This window comes from Symphalangus syndactylus, chromosome X (genome assembly GCF_028878055.3).
Source record: "Symphalangus syndactylus isolate Jambi chromosome X, NHGRI_mSymSyn1-v2.1_pri, whole genome shotgun sequence".
Lineage (NCBI taxonomy): Eukaryota > Metazoa > Chordata > Mammalia > Primates > Hylobatidae > Symphalangus > Symphalangus syndactylus.
This window is the reverse complement of record NC_072447.2, coordinates 109,174,726-109,189,407: the sequence shown is the minus strand read 5'-3', so window position 1 is coordinate 109,189,407 and position 14,682 is coordinate 109,174,726. Positions and strand designations below refer to the sequence as shown.

The 14,682-nt window shown below is 44.3% G+C and overlaps 2 protein-coding genes across 2 annotated transcripts in view; one reads left to right on the top strand and one right to left on the bottom strand.

The window, feature by feature from the left end:
* The window catches only part of IL1RAPL2 (interleukin 1 receptor accessory protein like 2), a 599,554-nt gene that overhangs the window by 570,754 nt on the left and 14,118 nt on the right, over positions 1-14,682 (bottom strand). The window lies entirely within an intron of this gene.
* On the top strand, positions 3,647-5,321 carry TEX13A (testis expressed 13A). The gene is made up of 3 exons (XM_055267711.2): positions 3,647-3,737; positions 3,903-4,356; positions 4,561-5,321. The coding sequence occupies exons 2-3, from the start codon at positions 3,925-3,927 to the stop codon at positions 5,293-5,295; spliced, it is 1,167 nt and encodes a 388-aa protein (XP_055123686.1). The 5' UTR covers positions 3,647-3,737; positions 3,903-3,924; the 3' UTR covers positions 5,296-5,321.

Sequence of the window (14,682 nt, the reverse complement as noted above, 5' to 3'; positions counted from 1 at the left end):
AAATCTAATAACCTTTTGTTCACCCTCATCCTATGTAACCTCTGTGCATTATATGAAACTAGTAGCACTCTTTTTACCTTCCAAATCTCTCCTTAGGTCTAAAATATCTCCGTTTTTTGATTGTCTACTTCTCCGACTACTCCTACTGCTTGTTCTCCCTTATTCGATCCCTAAAGGTATTTGCTACCCTTTCCAAGACCTCCGGATTCCTTCCTCTGTTTTTTTGTCCTGCTTATTCTCTCCTTCCAACCTTCATCTCCAGCAATTTTATTGAAGCATGAGGTCTTAGCCACAAACTGAGCACTGAAAACACCCAAATTTATAATACATATCTCTAGTTTTGTCCTCTCACCTAACTTCCAGCCCAGTACAGCCATTCAACTATAATTCAATATAACTATCACAAAGGCATTTGTCAATCCAAAACTGCATTTATTATCTCCTCTCTATAGTCTGTTTTTCCTCATATCTGTTATGATTCGAGGCATCACTTGTCACAAAACCTAGTTTCTCAAGTCAAATGCCTCAAAATCATTTTCCACTCCAGCACCCATATTTATTTCTCATATATTAATACAATTGGTTAACAAGTCATGCTAACTGTATGTCAAAAATCTCTTGTCATCTGACATCTCATCGAGGTCCTGCCACAGTTCAAGCCCTAATCATGTTTTGTCTGCACTGTTGAAGGAACCTCCTAACAGGTTTCTCTGTCTTCACTTTCTCCCTCCTCCAGGCTGCTAAAAGAAACAATTTACTTTTAATTTCCTAAAAGTGTTTATAAGCGGAAGTGGGAGAATGGCAGTATGAAGAGAGAACTAATCACAAACTGAAGTTCATGTTTAAAGTATTATAGAGGGAATAAAAGAGACAAGGTAAAAGATGTTCTGAACTTAGTAGACAAGAACACAAAGGACTAAGGGGGACAACTATAAAATCACCAATGGTAGCACACAGCTGTAGAAAGGAGGAGATCCATGAAGGCAGGCCACGGTTCTGTCCTCAGCCCTCTACTCTTCTTGCTCCATATTCTGTCCCTGAGTTATTTCAACCGCTGCTGTAAATACAGCTTTCACCTCTCAATACTACATCTTCAGCTCTGATGTCTCTCCTAAGTTCTAGACTCATATCAAGCTGCCTACTATCTCCACCAGGATGCCCAACAGGTATTTTTTTTTTTTTTTTGAGACTGAGTCTCGCTCTGTTGCCCAGGCTGGAGTGCAGTGGCATGATCTCGGCTCACTGCAACCTCTGCCCCCCAGGTACAAGCGATTCTTGTGCCTCAGCCTCCCAAGTAGCTGGGACTACAGGCGTGCGCCATTACGCCCAGCTAATTTTTGTATTTTTAGTAGACACAGGATTTTGCCACGTTTGCTAGGCTAGTCTCCAACTCCTGACCTCAGGTGATCCACCCACCTCGGCCTCCCAAAGTGCTAGGATTACAGGTGTGAGCCACCGCACATGGCCCCAACAGGTATTTTAATGTTAATATGTCTAAAGGTGAACTCATCCCAAAAAATTCTTCTTCATTTTCCATCTAAGCCAATAACAGGGCTATCTACTTAGTCCCCTATACTAGAAACCTGGGCATTATCCTCAGCATTCCCTCATCCTTGTCCCTGACATCTCTATGCATTCTATCTGCCAAATGGCTCTCTACACTCTTCTCTCCATCCCTATTTCCACTGCTTTAGTTTACTTCTTGAATTGCTTTAGCATCTCCCTAATGGGTCTTCCTGACTCCAGTCTCTCCCCCTTTCCTCACCATTCTCTTTTCTACATTATCTTCTGGATGTTCTTTCTATAGAAGTCACACTAGAATAAGCCAAAACATGAACCATTTCCACTGATGGCTGATAAATAAAATATACAAGCTGAGAAGGAAAGAAATCACAAGACAGCATCTAAAAACAGCATTTAAATGGTGGGACTTTATGCCTCTGGGATTTAATTACCTTCTTAGGTAATATTTTAATGCTTGATTTATTGTCTTTTTCCTCTCTAATTATCTGACATAAGACCCTTACAGAAGAAATACTGTCTTTTTAAGTGTAGTTCATAGAATAGAACATAATGCCCATATAATAAAAAATGAATGCTCTGATTTTTCAGAAGGGAAAATAACTTAAAACCCCAAAATCAGTGTATCCCTGTATGGCTTAGTCCCTTAGGTACATAAATGATGGTGGATAACAGAGTGGAGAGAGTTAAATTAGAATGGTATCCTGGGGTGAGATTCTAATGTCAGGACAAGGAGTATGTCACAAGGATCCACCAAATGTTTTTAAGCTTAAGAGAAACATGATCATAGGAAAGATTAGGAAGTGATTAGGGATTATGAAGAAATTAAAGACAGGAAGATTATTGGGAAGCAACATGGACATTCCCTAAGTGGGCATGGATATCTTAGAAGTTTCTGAGGTCACAGCAACAAGATTTGTCTCTTAGTTGACTTGTTTTTAAGGGTCAGTATGAAGGGTAGGTAACTTAAAAATTTGATTTTGAGGTTTCTGTATTGGGCAACATAGGAATTTAGGAGGGGAATCATCTCCTGCATATATTAAAATAAGCAAGAGGCCATTAGTTTGAAGCTGTTTCCATACTTTGAGTTCCTATCTAACAAACCGCAACCTAACTTAGCATGTAAACAGACTGAAACTTAACATAAGCTGTATAAAAGACAGCCTAATTTCAGCCAAACACAACTAGCCCGGCTCCAGCTAATTACAGGCAGTCAAGTGATGAGACCACGTCCAAATAAGGCAAATGCCTTGCTGTAGCCAATCAGGTGATTTTTCTCTTTTGTGTCCAAATTCAGCCTATACAAATTCACTTCTCATGTTGCTGGGAAGAGCTCTCTGAAACTCTTCTGGTTCTGAGTACTGACAAATTCATGACTCATTTTTTGTTTTTGTTTTTTTGTTGTTGTTGTGTGTAAACAAACTGTTAACTTTGTCTAACGTTTTTCTTTTAACAGGGAAAAGGGGGAGTCATATCATGAACATTTTGATTGTGTGTGTCTGTAGGACACATATGAAATGTGAATCTAGATTGAGAGTTTGACATCTACAGGCCAAATCATGCCAACTGCCTGGTTTTATAAATGAACTTTTATTAGAACATGGCCATGATCATTTCTTCAGGAATTATTTATGGCTGCTTTTGTGCTACAAGTAGTTGGGATAATCTTTTGCCCACAAAGCCTCAAATGCTTGCTATCTTGCCCGTTTCAGAAAAAGGTCACTAACCTGTATACTAGGATTTAGGAGTCTGGAAAAGGAGCTACAGAATTTTCATGGGTTGGGGGGCTTTTTCATGTTCTAGAACGTACCCATTATTCCCCCTTCAACCTCTAGGAGGGTCCCTACCAGCCGTTGGCGTGGGACAAACCATTGTCAAGAGGGAGGGATAAATGGGACTTTTTTGACTTGATTATAAGGGTTTAATTTTCTTGGTTCTAAGTCTTTTCTGACCACTCCTGTTTCTTCTGACCTTTAAGGACTCCCAACCATGTGGCAGGTTCCCTTACATCCCAATGGAGTGGCAGCGGCCTTCCTCACTCACTCCCTGCCACCCCTGGTGTCTCTGGAAATTGGAACAGTCCCAGAGTAAAAGCTGACGTTGGTCCTGAGTATTCCTTTCCCCGGAGCCTTAGGAGGGAGAGAGATCCTCCTCTCTCTTCGGGCGTGTTAAGACGGCGGGGTTGGCCTGTACTTCCTCTGGCCCTGGCTGAAGAGGTGAGGCCTGGTGGGAGGTGTCCTAGGGTAGGACAAGCCGGTCAGGGGGTCATTAGGAGGGTCTTGTCAGAGCGGGGAGGGCGGGGACAAGAGGGTGGGAGAAGACGGATGAGGGGAGGGGCTGAGGGGGAGGAAAGGAACCTATTGGCTGCTCCATCCACACAGGGCTGGTGAAACCTAGGCGATCATGGCCTTGAGACCTGAGGACCCCAGTAGTGGGTTCCGGCATAGCAACGTAGTGGCCTTCATCAACGAGAAAATGGCCAGGCACACGAAAGGCCCTGATTTCTATCTTGAGAATATATCCTTATCCTGGGAGGAGGTGGAGGACAAGCTGAGGGCCATACTGGAGGACAGCGAGGTGCCCAGTGAGGTCAAAGAGGCCTGCACCTGGGGCAGCCTGGCCTTGGGCGTGCGCTTTGCCCGCAGGCAGGCACAGCTACAAAGGCGCAGGGTGCAGTGGCTGCACGGTTTCGCCGAACTGCACAAATCAGCCACACAGGCCTTGGCGTCAGACATGAAGGAGCTCAGGGAGCAGCAGGAGACGGAACGCAAGGAGGCAGCCTCCCGGCTAATGGCCCAGACCAGCCTCGTGGAGGTGCAGAAAGAGCGAGACAAGGTGAGTTGGAAGCCGCTCCATGCAGTCAGATCCCTCAACTGGTCCCTGCCCAGTACCACTGCCCCGCCCCATTCCCACCCTTCTCCACCCTGCTCCATGGCTTTGCCCTGCCCCGCCCTTCCCACCTGGTAGCTCCGTCCTACCCTGCTTAGTGCTCCCGCCTTGCCCCCAGAACACACTTCAGCCCTGCCCACTTCTCTCCAGGAGCTGGTGTCTCCCCATGAGTGGGAGCAGGGGGCAGGGTGGCCAGGCCTGGCCACTGCCGGAGGGGTTTGCACAGAAGGAGCAGGTGAGGAGGAAGAAGAGGCGGCGGTGGCTGCTGCTGGTGCCGCTGGAGGAAAAGGAGAAGAAGAAGAGCAGAGGGATGTGGACGTTGTGGCTGCCCCTGTGGAGGCCGGGGCTGCCTCCATGGAGACCACAGAGGATCCTGAGAGAATCCTCCTGCAGCTCCTCAGAGATGCTGATCAGGAAAATTACACCTACTGGGGGCAGAAGGAGGGAGATCTCAGGTCGGTCAAAACAGCCACATCTTATTTCTCTGGAACCACGAACCCCTGGTCCAGAGCCTCACTGGAACTTCTTCCTGTCCAGCTCCCTGCCTCATTCACATACTCATACTCAAGCTCTCGTTCCTCCCTCTCAGGCATACCCACTATATCCCCTCCACAAGCAACAGTCACAGCACCAGTTCTGCCTCGGCTGCCTTCCAAGTGGGAGGCCTTTGATACTAGCCTATGGTCTAATGGGGGGCCCCACAGAATAGACCCTCAGGAGCACCCAAGAGACAGGAGATACTCCGAACCTCATCAGCAAAGAAGACCTCCAGTGTATCGCAGGCCAGGGGACTGGGACTGCCCTTGGTGTAACGCTGTGAATTTTTCACGGAGGGATACTTGCTTCGACTGTGGGAGGGGAATCTGGCTGCAAAATCCTCATTGAGTGCAGAAATGCAAAATAGAACCGAAGCATGCATATCTCGATGGCGAATTAATTTTCAGAGGGCAGGCTTGCGGTGGCGGGGGCCGGGGTGGTAGGGGAAGAAGGCTGGGAAGAGTGGGGGAAGGAGGTGAGACAATGGTACCTTTACGAGTAACTTCAGCGATAGGGGTGGTGACTGGAGGAAGGGGAGGAAAGTAGGGGTTGTGAAAGAGGTGTAGAAGTGGGGTGGTGGCCAGGGGAGGTATAGATTGGGGTGGGGAGAGAGAGACACAGAGAGACAGACATGTTTTGGTGACCCCCTTTGTATTCCAGAGCACAAGCACTCAATACCCCAGAAGTGCTGCAGCTTTTACTTGTGTATGTCTCGCTCTCTCTCTCTCCCTGCCCTAGTGTCTGGTAAAAGAGGCAACCATGTATATAACACCCCACCCTCTACTCGCATCTAGGCCTTAAATGATTGGAGCAGGAGTGGATCTTTGACCCATCCAGAGCCAAATAGATTTTCATGCTAGACACTCTGAACAGAGAGGCCGATTCCATGATGTTGAGCAATGAAGCAGTAAGCCACTTGGAGTTGGGGCCAGGACCGGAGCTATGGATGCTGAGGCCACTGCTGAGGCTTGGCCCTGGCTGTGGGGGAACAGAACTGGGTGCTTTCCAGAGGCAAGTGTCTTTGGGAGTTACTGGTACATGGTTCCAGGGAGTAGACAGGCACAGAGGAATCATCCTGTGACTCCAGAGAGATGGAGAGAGCAGCAGCACAACCACTTTTCACTTCCTACAGTTGTGCTATGTGAAAATCTCCTTTACACAGAACCTCTCTTCTTTAGCTAACTTGAGTGGATGGACAGATTTTTTTTTAACGTTAAGTTCTGAGATACATGTGCAGAACGTGTAGGTTTGTTACATAGGTATACATGTGCCATGGTGGTTTGCTGTACCTATCAACCCGTCATCTAGGTTTTAAGCTCCGCATGTGTTAGGTATTTGTCCTAATGCTCTCCCTCTCCTCACACCCCATCCCCTGACAGGCCCCAGTGTGTGACGTCCTCCTCCCTGTGTCCATGTGTTCTCATTTTTCACCTCACACTTATGAGTGAGAATATGCGGTGTTTTGTTTTCTGTTCCTGTGTTTGCTGAGAATGATGGCTTCCAGCTTCATCCATGTCCCTGCAAAGGACATGAACTCATTCTTTTTATGGCTGCATAGTATTCCATGGTGTATATGTGCCACATTTCCTTAATCCAGTCTATCATTGTTGGCCATTTGGGTTGGTTCCAGGTCTTTGCTATTGTGAATAGTGCTGCAATAAACATACGTGTGCATGTGTCTTTATAGCAGCATGTTTTATAATCCTTTGGGTGTATACCCAGTAATGGGATGGCTGGGTCAAATGGTATTTCTACTTCTAGATCCCTGAGGAATAGCCACACTGACTTCCACAATGGTTGAACTAGTTTACAGTCCCACCAACAGTGTAAAAGTGTTCCTGTTTCTCCACATCCTCTCCAGCATCTGTTGTTTCCTGACTTTTTAATGATGGCCATTCTAACTGGTGTGAGGTGGTATCTCATTGTGGTTTTAATTTGCATTTCTCTGATGGCCAGTGATGATGAGGATTTTTTCATGTGTCTTTTGGCTGCATAAATGTCTTCTTTTGAGAAGTGTCTGTTCATATCCTTCGCCCACTTTTTGATGGGGTTGTTTTTTTCTTGTAAATTTGAGTTCATTGTAGATTCTGGATATTAGCCCTTTGTCAGATGAGTAGATTGCAAAAATTTTCTCCCATTCTGTAGGTTGCCTGTTCACTCTGATGGTAGTCTCTCTTGCTGTGCAGAAGCTCTTTAGTTTAATTAGATCTCATTTGTCAATTTTGGCTTTTGTTGCCATTGCTTTTGGTGTTTTAGACATGAAGTCCTTGCCCATGCCTATGTCCTGAATGGTATTTCCTAGGTTTTTGTCTAGGGTTTTTATGGTTTTAGGTCTAACATGTAAGTCTTTAATCCATCTTGAATTAATTTTTGTATAAGGTGTAAAGAAGGGATCCAGTTTCAGTTTTCTGCATATGGCTATCCAGTTTTCCCAACACCATTTATTAAATAGGGAATTCTTTCTCCATTGCTTGTTTTTGTGAGGTTTGTCGAAGATCAGATGGTTGTAGATGTGTGGTGTTATTTCTGAGGTCTCTGTTCCATTCCATTGGTTTATATATCTGTTTTGGTACCAGTACCATGCTGTTTTAGTTACTGTAGCCTTGTAGTATAGTTTGAAGTCAGGTAGTGTGATGCCTCCAGCTTTGTTCTTTTTGCTTAGGATTGTCTTGGCTATGCGGGCTCTTTTTTGGTTCCATATGAAATTTAAAGTAGTTTTTTTTTTTCTAATTCAGTGAAGAAAGTAACTGGTAGCTTGATGGGAATAGCACTGAATCTATAAATTACTTTGGGCAGTATGGCCACTTTTGTGATATTGATTCTTCCTATCCATGAGCATGGAATGTTTTTCCATTTGTGTCCTCTCTTATTTTCTTGAGCAGTGGTTTGTAGATCTCCTTGAAGACGCCCCTTGTAAGTTGTATTCCTAGGTATTTTATTCTCTTTGTAGTAATTGTGAATGGGAGTTCACTCATGATTTGGCTCTCTGCTTGACTATTGTTGGTGTATAGGAATGCTTGTGATTTTTGCACATTGCTTTTATATCCTGAGACTTTGCTGAAGTTGCTTATCAGCTTAAGGGCTTTTTGGGCTGAGACGATGGGGTTTTCCAAATGTACAATCATGCCGTCTGCAAACAGAGACAATTTGACTTCCTCTCTTCCTATTAGAATGCGCTTCATTTCTTTCTCTTGCTTGATTGCCCTGGCCAGAACTTCCAACACTATGTTGAATAGGAGTGGTGAGAGGGCATCCTTGTCTTTTGTGAGTTTTCAAAGGGAATGCTTCCAGCTTTTGCCCCTTCAGTATGATATTGGTTATGGGTTTGTCATAAATAGCTCTTATTATTTTGAGATATGTTCCATCACCACCTAGTTTATTGAGAGTTTTTATCATGAAGGGGTGTTGAATTTTATCGAAGGCCTTTTCTGTGTATATTAAGATAATTATGTGGTTTTTGTCATTGGTTCTGTTTATGTGATGGATTACATTTATTGATTTGCATATGTTGAACCAGGCTTGCATCCCAGGGATAAAGCTGACTTGATCGTGGTGGATAAGCTTTTTGATATGCTGCTGTATTTTGTTTGCCAGTATTTTCTTGAGGATTTTCACATTGATGTTCTTCAGGGATATTGGCCTGAAATTTTCTCTTTTTGTTGTGTCTCTGCCAGGTTTTGGTATCAGGATGATGTTGGCCTCATAAAATGAGTTAGGGAGGATTCCCTCTTTTTCTATTCGTTGTAATAGTTGCAGAAGAAATGGTACCAGCTCCTCTTTGTACCTCTGGTAGAATTCGGCTGTGAATCCGTCTGGTCCTGGGCTCTTTTTCGTTGGTAGACTATTAATTACTACCTCAATTTCAGAACTTGTTATTGGTCTATTCAGGGATTCAACTTCTTCCTGGTTTAGTCTTGGGAGGGTGTATGTGTCCAGGAATTTATCCATTTCTTCTAGATTTTCTAGTTTATTTGCGTAGAGGTGTTTACAGTATTCTCTGTTGGTAGTTTGCATTTCTGTGGTTTCAGTGGTAATATCCCCTGTATCATTTTTTATTGTGTCTACTTGATTCTTCTCTTTTCTTCTTTATTAGTCCAGCTAGTGGTCCATCTGTTTTGTTAATCTTTTCAAAAAACCAGCTCCTGGATTCATTGATTTTTTGAAGGGTTTTTTGTGTCTCTATCTCCTTCAATTCTGCTCTGATCTTAGTTATTTCTTGTCTTCTGCTGGCTTTTGAATTTGTTTGCTCTTGCTTCTCTAGTTCTTTTAATTGTGATGTTAGTGTGTTGATTTCAGATCTTTCCAACTTTCTGTTGTGAGCATTTAGTGCTATACATTTCCCTCTTAACACTGCTTCAGCTGTGTCCCAGAGATTCTGGTACATTGTCTCTTTGTTCTCATTGGTTTCAAAGAACTTCTTCATTTCTGCCTTAATTTCGTTATTTACCCAGTAGTCATTCAGAAGCAGCTTGTTCAATTTCCACATAGTTCTGCGGTTTTGAGTGAGTTTCTTAACCCCAAGTTCTAATTTGATTGCACTGTTGTCCGAGAGACTGTTATGATTTCCATTCTTTTACATTTGCTAGGGAGTGTTGTACTACCAATTATGTGGTCAATTTTAGAATATGTGCTATGTGGCACTGAGAAGAATGTATATTCTGTTGATTTGGGGTGGACAGTTCTGCAGATGTCTATTAGGTCCATTTGGTTCAGAGCTGAGTTCAGTTCCTGAATATCTTTGTTAATTTTCTGTCTCATTGATCTGTCTAATATTGACAGTGGGGTGTTAATGTCTCCCACTATTACTGTGTGGAAGTTTAAGTCTCTTTGCAGGTCTTTAAGAACTTGTTTCATGAATCTGTGTGCTCCTGTATTGGGTGCATATATATTTAGGATAGTTAGCTCTTCTTGTTGCATTGATCCCTTTACCATTATGTAATGCCCTTCTTTGTCTTTTTTTTTTTTTTTATCTTTGTTGGTTTAAACTCTGTTTTATCAGAGACTAGGATTGCAACCCTTGCTTCTTTTTGCTTTCCATTTCCTTGGTAAATATTCCTCCATCCCTTTATTTTGAGCCTATGTGTGTCTTTGCACATGAGATGAGTCTCCTGAATACAGCATACTGATAGGTCTTGACTCTTTATCTAGTTTGCCAGTCTATGTCTTTTAATTGGGGCATTTAGCCCATTTACATTTAAGTTTAGTATTGTTATGTGTGAATTTGATCCTGTCATCATGATGCTGGCTGGTTATTTTGCACATTAGTTGATGCAGTTTCTTCAGGGAGGTCTTTATATTTTGGTGTATTTTTGCAGTGGCTGGTACCGGTTTTTCCTTTCCATATTTAGTACTTCCTTCAGGATCTCTTGTAAGGCAGGGCCTGGTGGTGACAAAATCCCTCAGCATTTGCTTGTCTATAAAGGATTTTATTTCTCCTTTGCTTATGAATCTTAGCTTGGCTGGATATGAAATTGTGCGTTGAAAATTCTTTTCTTTAAGAATGTTGAATATTGGCCCCCACTCTCTTCTGGCTTGTAGGGTTTCTGCAGAGAGATCTGCTGTTAGTCTGATGGGCTTCCCTTTGTAGGTAACCTGACCTTTCTCTCTGGCTGCCCTTAATATTTTTTCCATTTCAATCTTGGAGAATCTGACGATTATGTGTCTTGTGGTTGCTCTTCTCAAAGAGTATCTTAGTGGTGTTCTCTATATTTCCTGGACTTGAATGTTGGCCTGTCTTGCTAGGTTGGGGAAGTTCTCCTGGATAATGTCCTGAAGTGTGTTTTCCAATTTGGTTCCATTCTCCCCATCACTTTCAGGTACACCAATCAATCATATGTTTGGTCTTTTCACATAGTCCCATATTTGTTGGAGGCTTTGTTCATTCCTTTTTATTCTTTTTTCTCTAATCTTGTCTTCATGCCTTATTTCAGTAAGTTGATGTTCAATCTCTCATATCCTTTCTTCTGCTTGGTCAGTTTGGATATTGATACTTGTGTATGCTTCACAAAGTTCTTGTGCTGTGTTTTTCAGCTCCATCAGGTCATTTATTTTCCTCTCTAAACTGGTTATTCTAGTTAGCAGTTTCTGTAACCTTTTATCAGGTTCTTAGCTTATATGCATTGGGTTAGAACATGCTCCTTTTGCTCAGAGGAGTTTGTTATTGCCCACCTTCTGAAGCCTACTTCTGTCAATTTGTCAATCTCATTCTCCATCCAGTTTTGTGCCCTTGCTGGAGAGGAGTTGCAATCACTTGGAGAAGGGGCATTCCACCTTTTGGAATTTTCAGCATTTTTGCGCTGATTTTTCCTCACCTCCGTGGATTTATCCACATTTAATATTTGAGGTTGATAACATTTGGATGGGGTGTTTGTGTGGGGCTCCTTGATACTGATGTTGATGTTGTTGGTTTCTGTTTGTTAGTTTTTCTTCTAACAGTCAGGTCCCTCTTCTGCAGGTCTGCTGCAGTTTGCTGGAGGTCCACTCCAGACCCTTTTCACCTGGGTATCACCAGTGGAGGCTGCAGGACAGCAAAAATTGCTGCCTGCTCCTTCCTCTGGAGGCTTCATCCCAGAAGGGTACCAGCCTGATGCCAGCTGGAGCTCTCCTGTATGAGGTGTCTGTCAACCCTTGTTAGGAGGTTTCTCCCAGTCAGAAGGCATGGGGGTCTGGGACCCACTTGAAGAGGCAGTCTGTCCCTTAGCAGAGCTAGTGTGCTGTGCTGGGAGAGTCCCTCTTGTCAGGATCAGCTGCTCTCTTCAGAGCCAGCAGGCAGGAATTATTAAGTCCGCTGAAGCTGCACTCACAGCCACCCTTTCCCCGAGGTGCTCTGTCCCAGGGAGATGGGCTTTTTGTCTGTAAGTCCCTGACAGGGGCTTTTACTTTTCCCTCAGAGATGCCCTGCCCAGTGAGGAGGAATCTAGGGAAGCAGCCTGGCCACAGCTGCTTTGCCACACTGTGGTGAATTTGCCCAGTCCATACCTCCCAGCCTCCTTAGCACTGTCGGGGAAAACTACCTATGAAAGCCTCAGTAATGGCGAACACCCCTCCCCCAACCAAGCTTGACCATCCCAGGTTGACTTCAGACTTCTGTACCGGCAGTGAGAATTTCAAGCCAGTGGTTCTTAGCTTGCTGGGCTCCATGGGAGTGCGACCTGCTGAGCGAGACCACTTGGCTCCCTGGCTTCAGCCCCCTTTCCAGGGGAGTAAGCGGTTCTGTCTTGCTTGGGTTCCAGGTGCCACTGGGGTTTGAAAAAATACTCCTGCAGCTAGCTCAGTGTCTGCCCAAACAGCTGCCCAGTTTTATGCTTGAAACCCAGGGCCCTGGTGGTGTAGGCACACAAGGGAAATCTCTTGATCTGCAGATTACAAAAACCGTGGGAAAAGCGTAGTAACCCAGCTGGGTAGCACTGTCCCTCACAGCTTCCCTTGGCTTGGGGAGTGAGATCCCTGGCCTCTTGCACTTCCTGGGTGAAGTGATGCCTCACCCTGCCTCTGCTTGCCCTCCATGGATTGGATCCACTGCCTAACCAGTCCCGTTGAGATGAACTGGGTACCTCAGTTAGAAATGCAGAAATCACCTGCCTTCTTCATTGTTCTTGCTGGGAGCTGTGGACCAGAGCTGTTCCTATTCGGTCATCTTGGTGCCTCCCCATCAGATTATTTTTATGTCAGAAATTGGTACCAGGAGAGCAGTTGCAAATAAGAGACCATCAAATAATATGTTCGAACCAGCTGGGGAGTTGCATCAGGGTATGGTGAGTAGTGGAGATTCCTGCATTCCAGGAGTCTGTAGGAATGAACTGGATAGAAAGTTCATTCATGTTCTGAGTGAGTTATATCATGACAAACAATCAAAACAGGCCTGGGGTTAACCCCAGGTTTATGGTTGACTCAAATCGACATGGCAGTGCTTTGCTACTCCTGAGGGAATCCTTCAGGGCTACATACAGAGGATGCCAGCACCAGCTCCAGGCGAGGACTACTATGACTCTACAGCCCTCATGACAGGAGAATCCTCCTCAATCCCAAGTGAGCAGAACCAGGGACAGTCAGACTTGAACAGAGAACTCCTGCCACTGCCAAGGAGGTGAGTCAGCAACTGATAGTGCTCAGAGGGTTTCCTGGTTTAGACCATGGGCAAAAGCACGGTGCCATCATCCTGAGGGAATTTCTCTTCCAACCCACCACCATGATAAATGTAGGAGGAAAATCTAGCTACAAAGCTCTTAGTGAATTTAGAAATGTGAAACAGAACAGAAACATATCCCAGTGGGAAATCAACTTTCAGAGGGAGGGGTGAGGTGGGGGAGGATAGGAGTGGGTGGGGTCAAAAGGTGGGTGGCAGGTTGGTCTCCTTCTATCCCTTTGATGACTGTAAGCTGTGTTGATCGGGGGTACATGTATGTTTTAGCTCACAGGTGGAAGGATGGAGAGGAGTTAGACCTGAACCAGATTGAGACACAAATGGAGGAGCCTTGGACATCACCTGGGGCCTGTGGACCTAGTGACTAAGAAGCTGTCATGGCCCTGGGACATCTCTGCAGCAGCTAGATGTGACATTAGGTTGTTTCCTGTTTAATCTACGACAGCAATTCAGGACTTGGGGCCAGTTCCCTAACTAGTTATTAAAGAGTTTGTACTTGTCAAAAATGTTCTTGGGCTTGTTTATATCCTTCTAGGGCAGGGTTTCCCAATATTGGCATGCTTGACATTTGGGGCCATATACTTTTTTATTTGTGGGGGCCATCCTGTGCATTGTAGGTTGTTCAGCAAAATCCCTAGCCTCAACTAACTGGATGCCCAGTAGTAGTGTACATTTCCCACCCCACCCAAATTGTGACAACAAAATTCTCTCCAGATATTGCCAGATGTCCACTAGAGGGCAAAATCATTATGAGTTACCTAGGGAGGGTAGGCTCAGGGGTCAAATGATGGTAGGCAGTGGGACATTAGGGTATAGGGTGGAGTGAGGTAGAGTAGGGGGCATGAGATAGAGGGCCTTTACTTCTTTATATTCTTGTGTTTTGTGAAAGTAAAATAATTAAATGTTCATAGAAATACAAAACAATATAAAGAAGTTAATTTACTGGGTGGATGGGTTTGGAAAGGCCACTTCTTCCTCTGGAACAGAAGGGAAAAGGAGAGCAGACACTGTGTGGTGAGGGGGTGGGAACCCAAGGGGTTTCCTGCCTTTGCATCTGTTAGACAAGGCACCTGAGGGTTAGTAAGGACAGAAGGTCGGGGTGGAGGTGGGACAGTGGTACCTTTAGGAATAACTTAGGGGATGGGGTGGAGACTGGAGGAGGGGGAGGAAAGGATCATCAAGTTGCATAAAAAACACGATTGGGATAGGACCCAACTGAAAGAAAATCAAAGGGGAGAGCAGTGCGACCCTAGGAGGGGGCACTAGAAAGGAAGGTGAATAATTCCAGGAAGGGAACCAGACACTTATCTCTCTGGTCCTACAAATTGTTTTCATAACTTTTTTTTTCAGTAAAACATTAAATCAGTTTGATTGGATTTGGGTTTTATATCTGGCAGGGATTATGGAAAGATATTAACATTTTCATGATTTCCTGTGTTATGCCTATTAAAGTTTTTTTCTCTGTAAGTCCAGAGGAAAGGTTTTAATACATAAAAATTAATTCTACTTCCATCACTGAATATCCTCTACAAACTCATCAGAAGCAATCTGACCTGACCTTTGAGCCCTTGAGTAAGCATGTTTAGTGAGAT

Coding starts and splice junctions, on each gene's coding strand:
- TEX13A (XM_055267711.2), top strand. CDS start 3,925: ATGGCCTTGAGACCTGAGGACCCCAGTAGTGGGTTCCGGCATAGCAAC. Junction 4,357..4,560: donor TGCAGAAAGAGCGAGACAAG/GTGAGTTGGAAG, acceptor ACTTCTCTCCAG/GAGCTGGTGTCTCCCCATGA.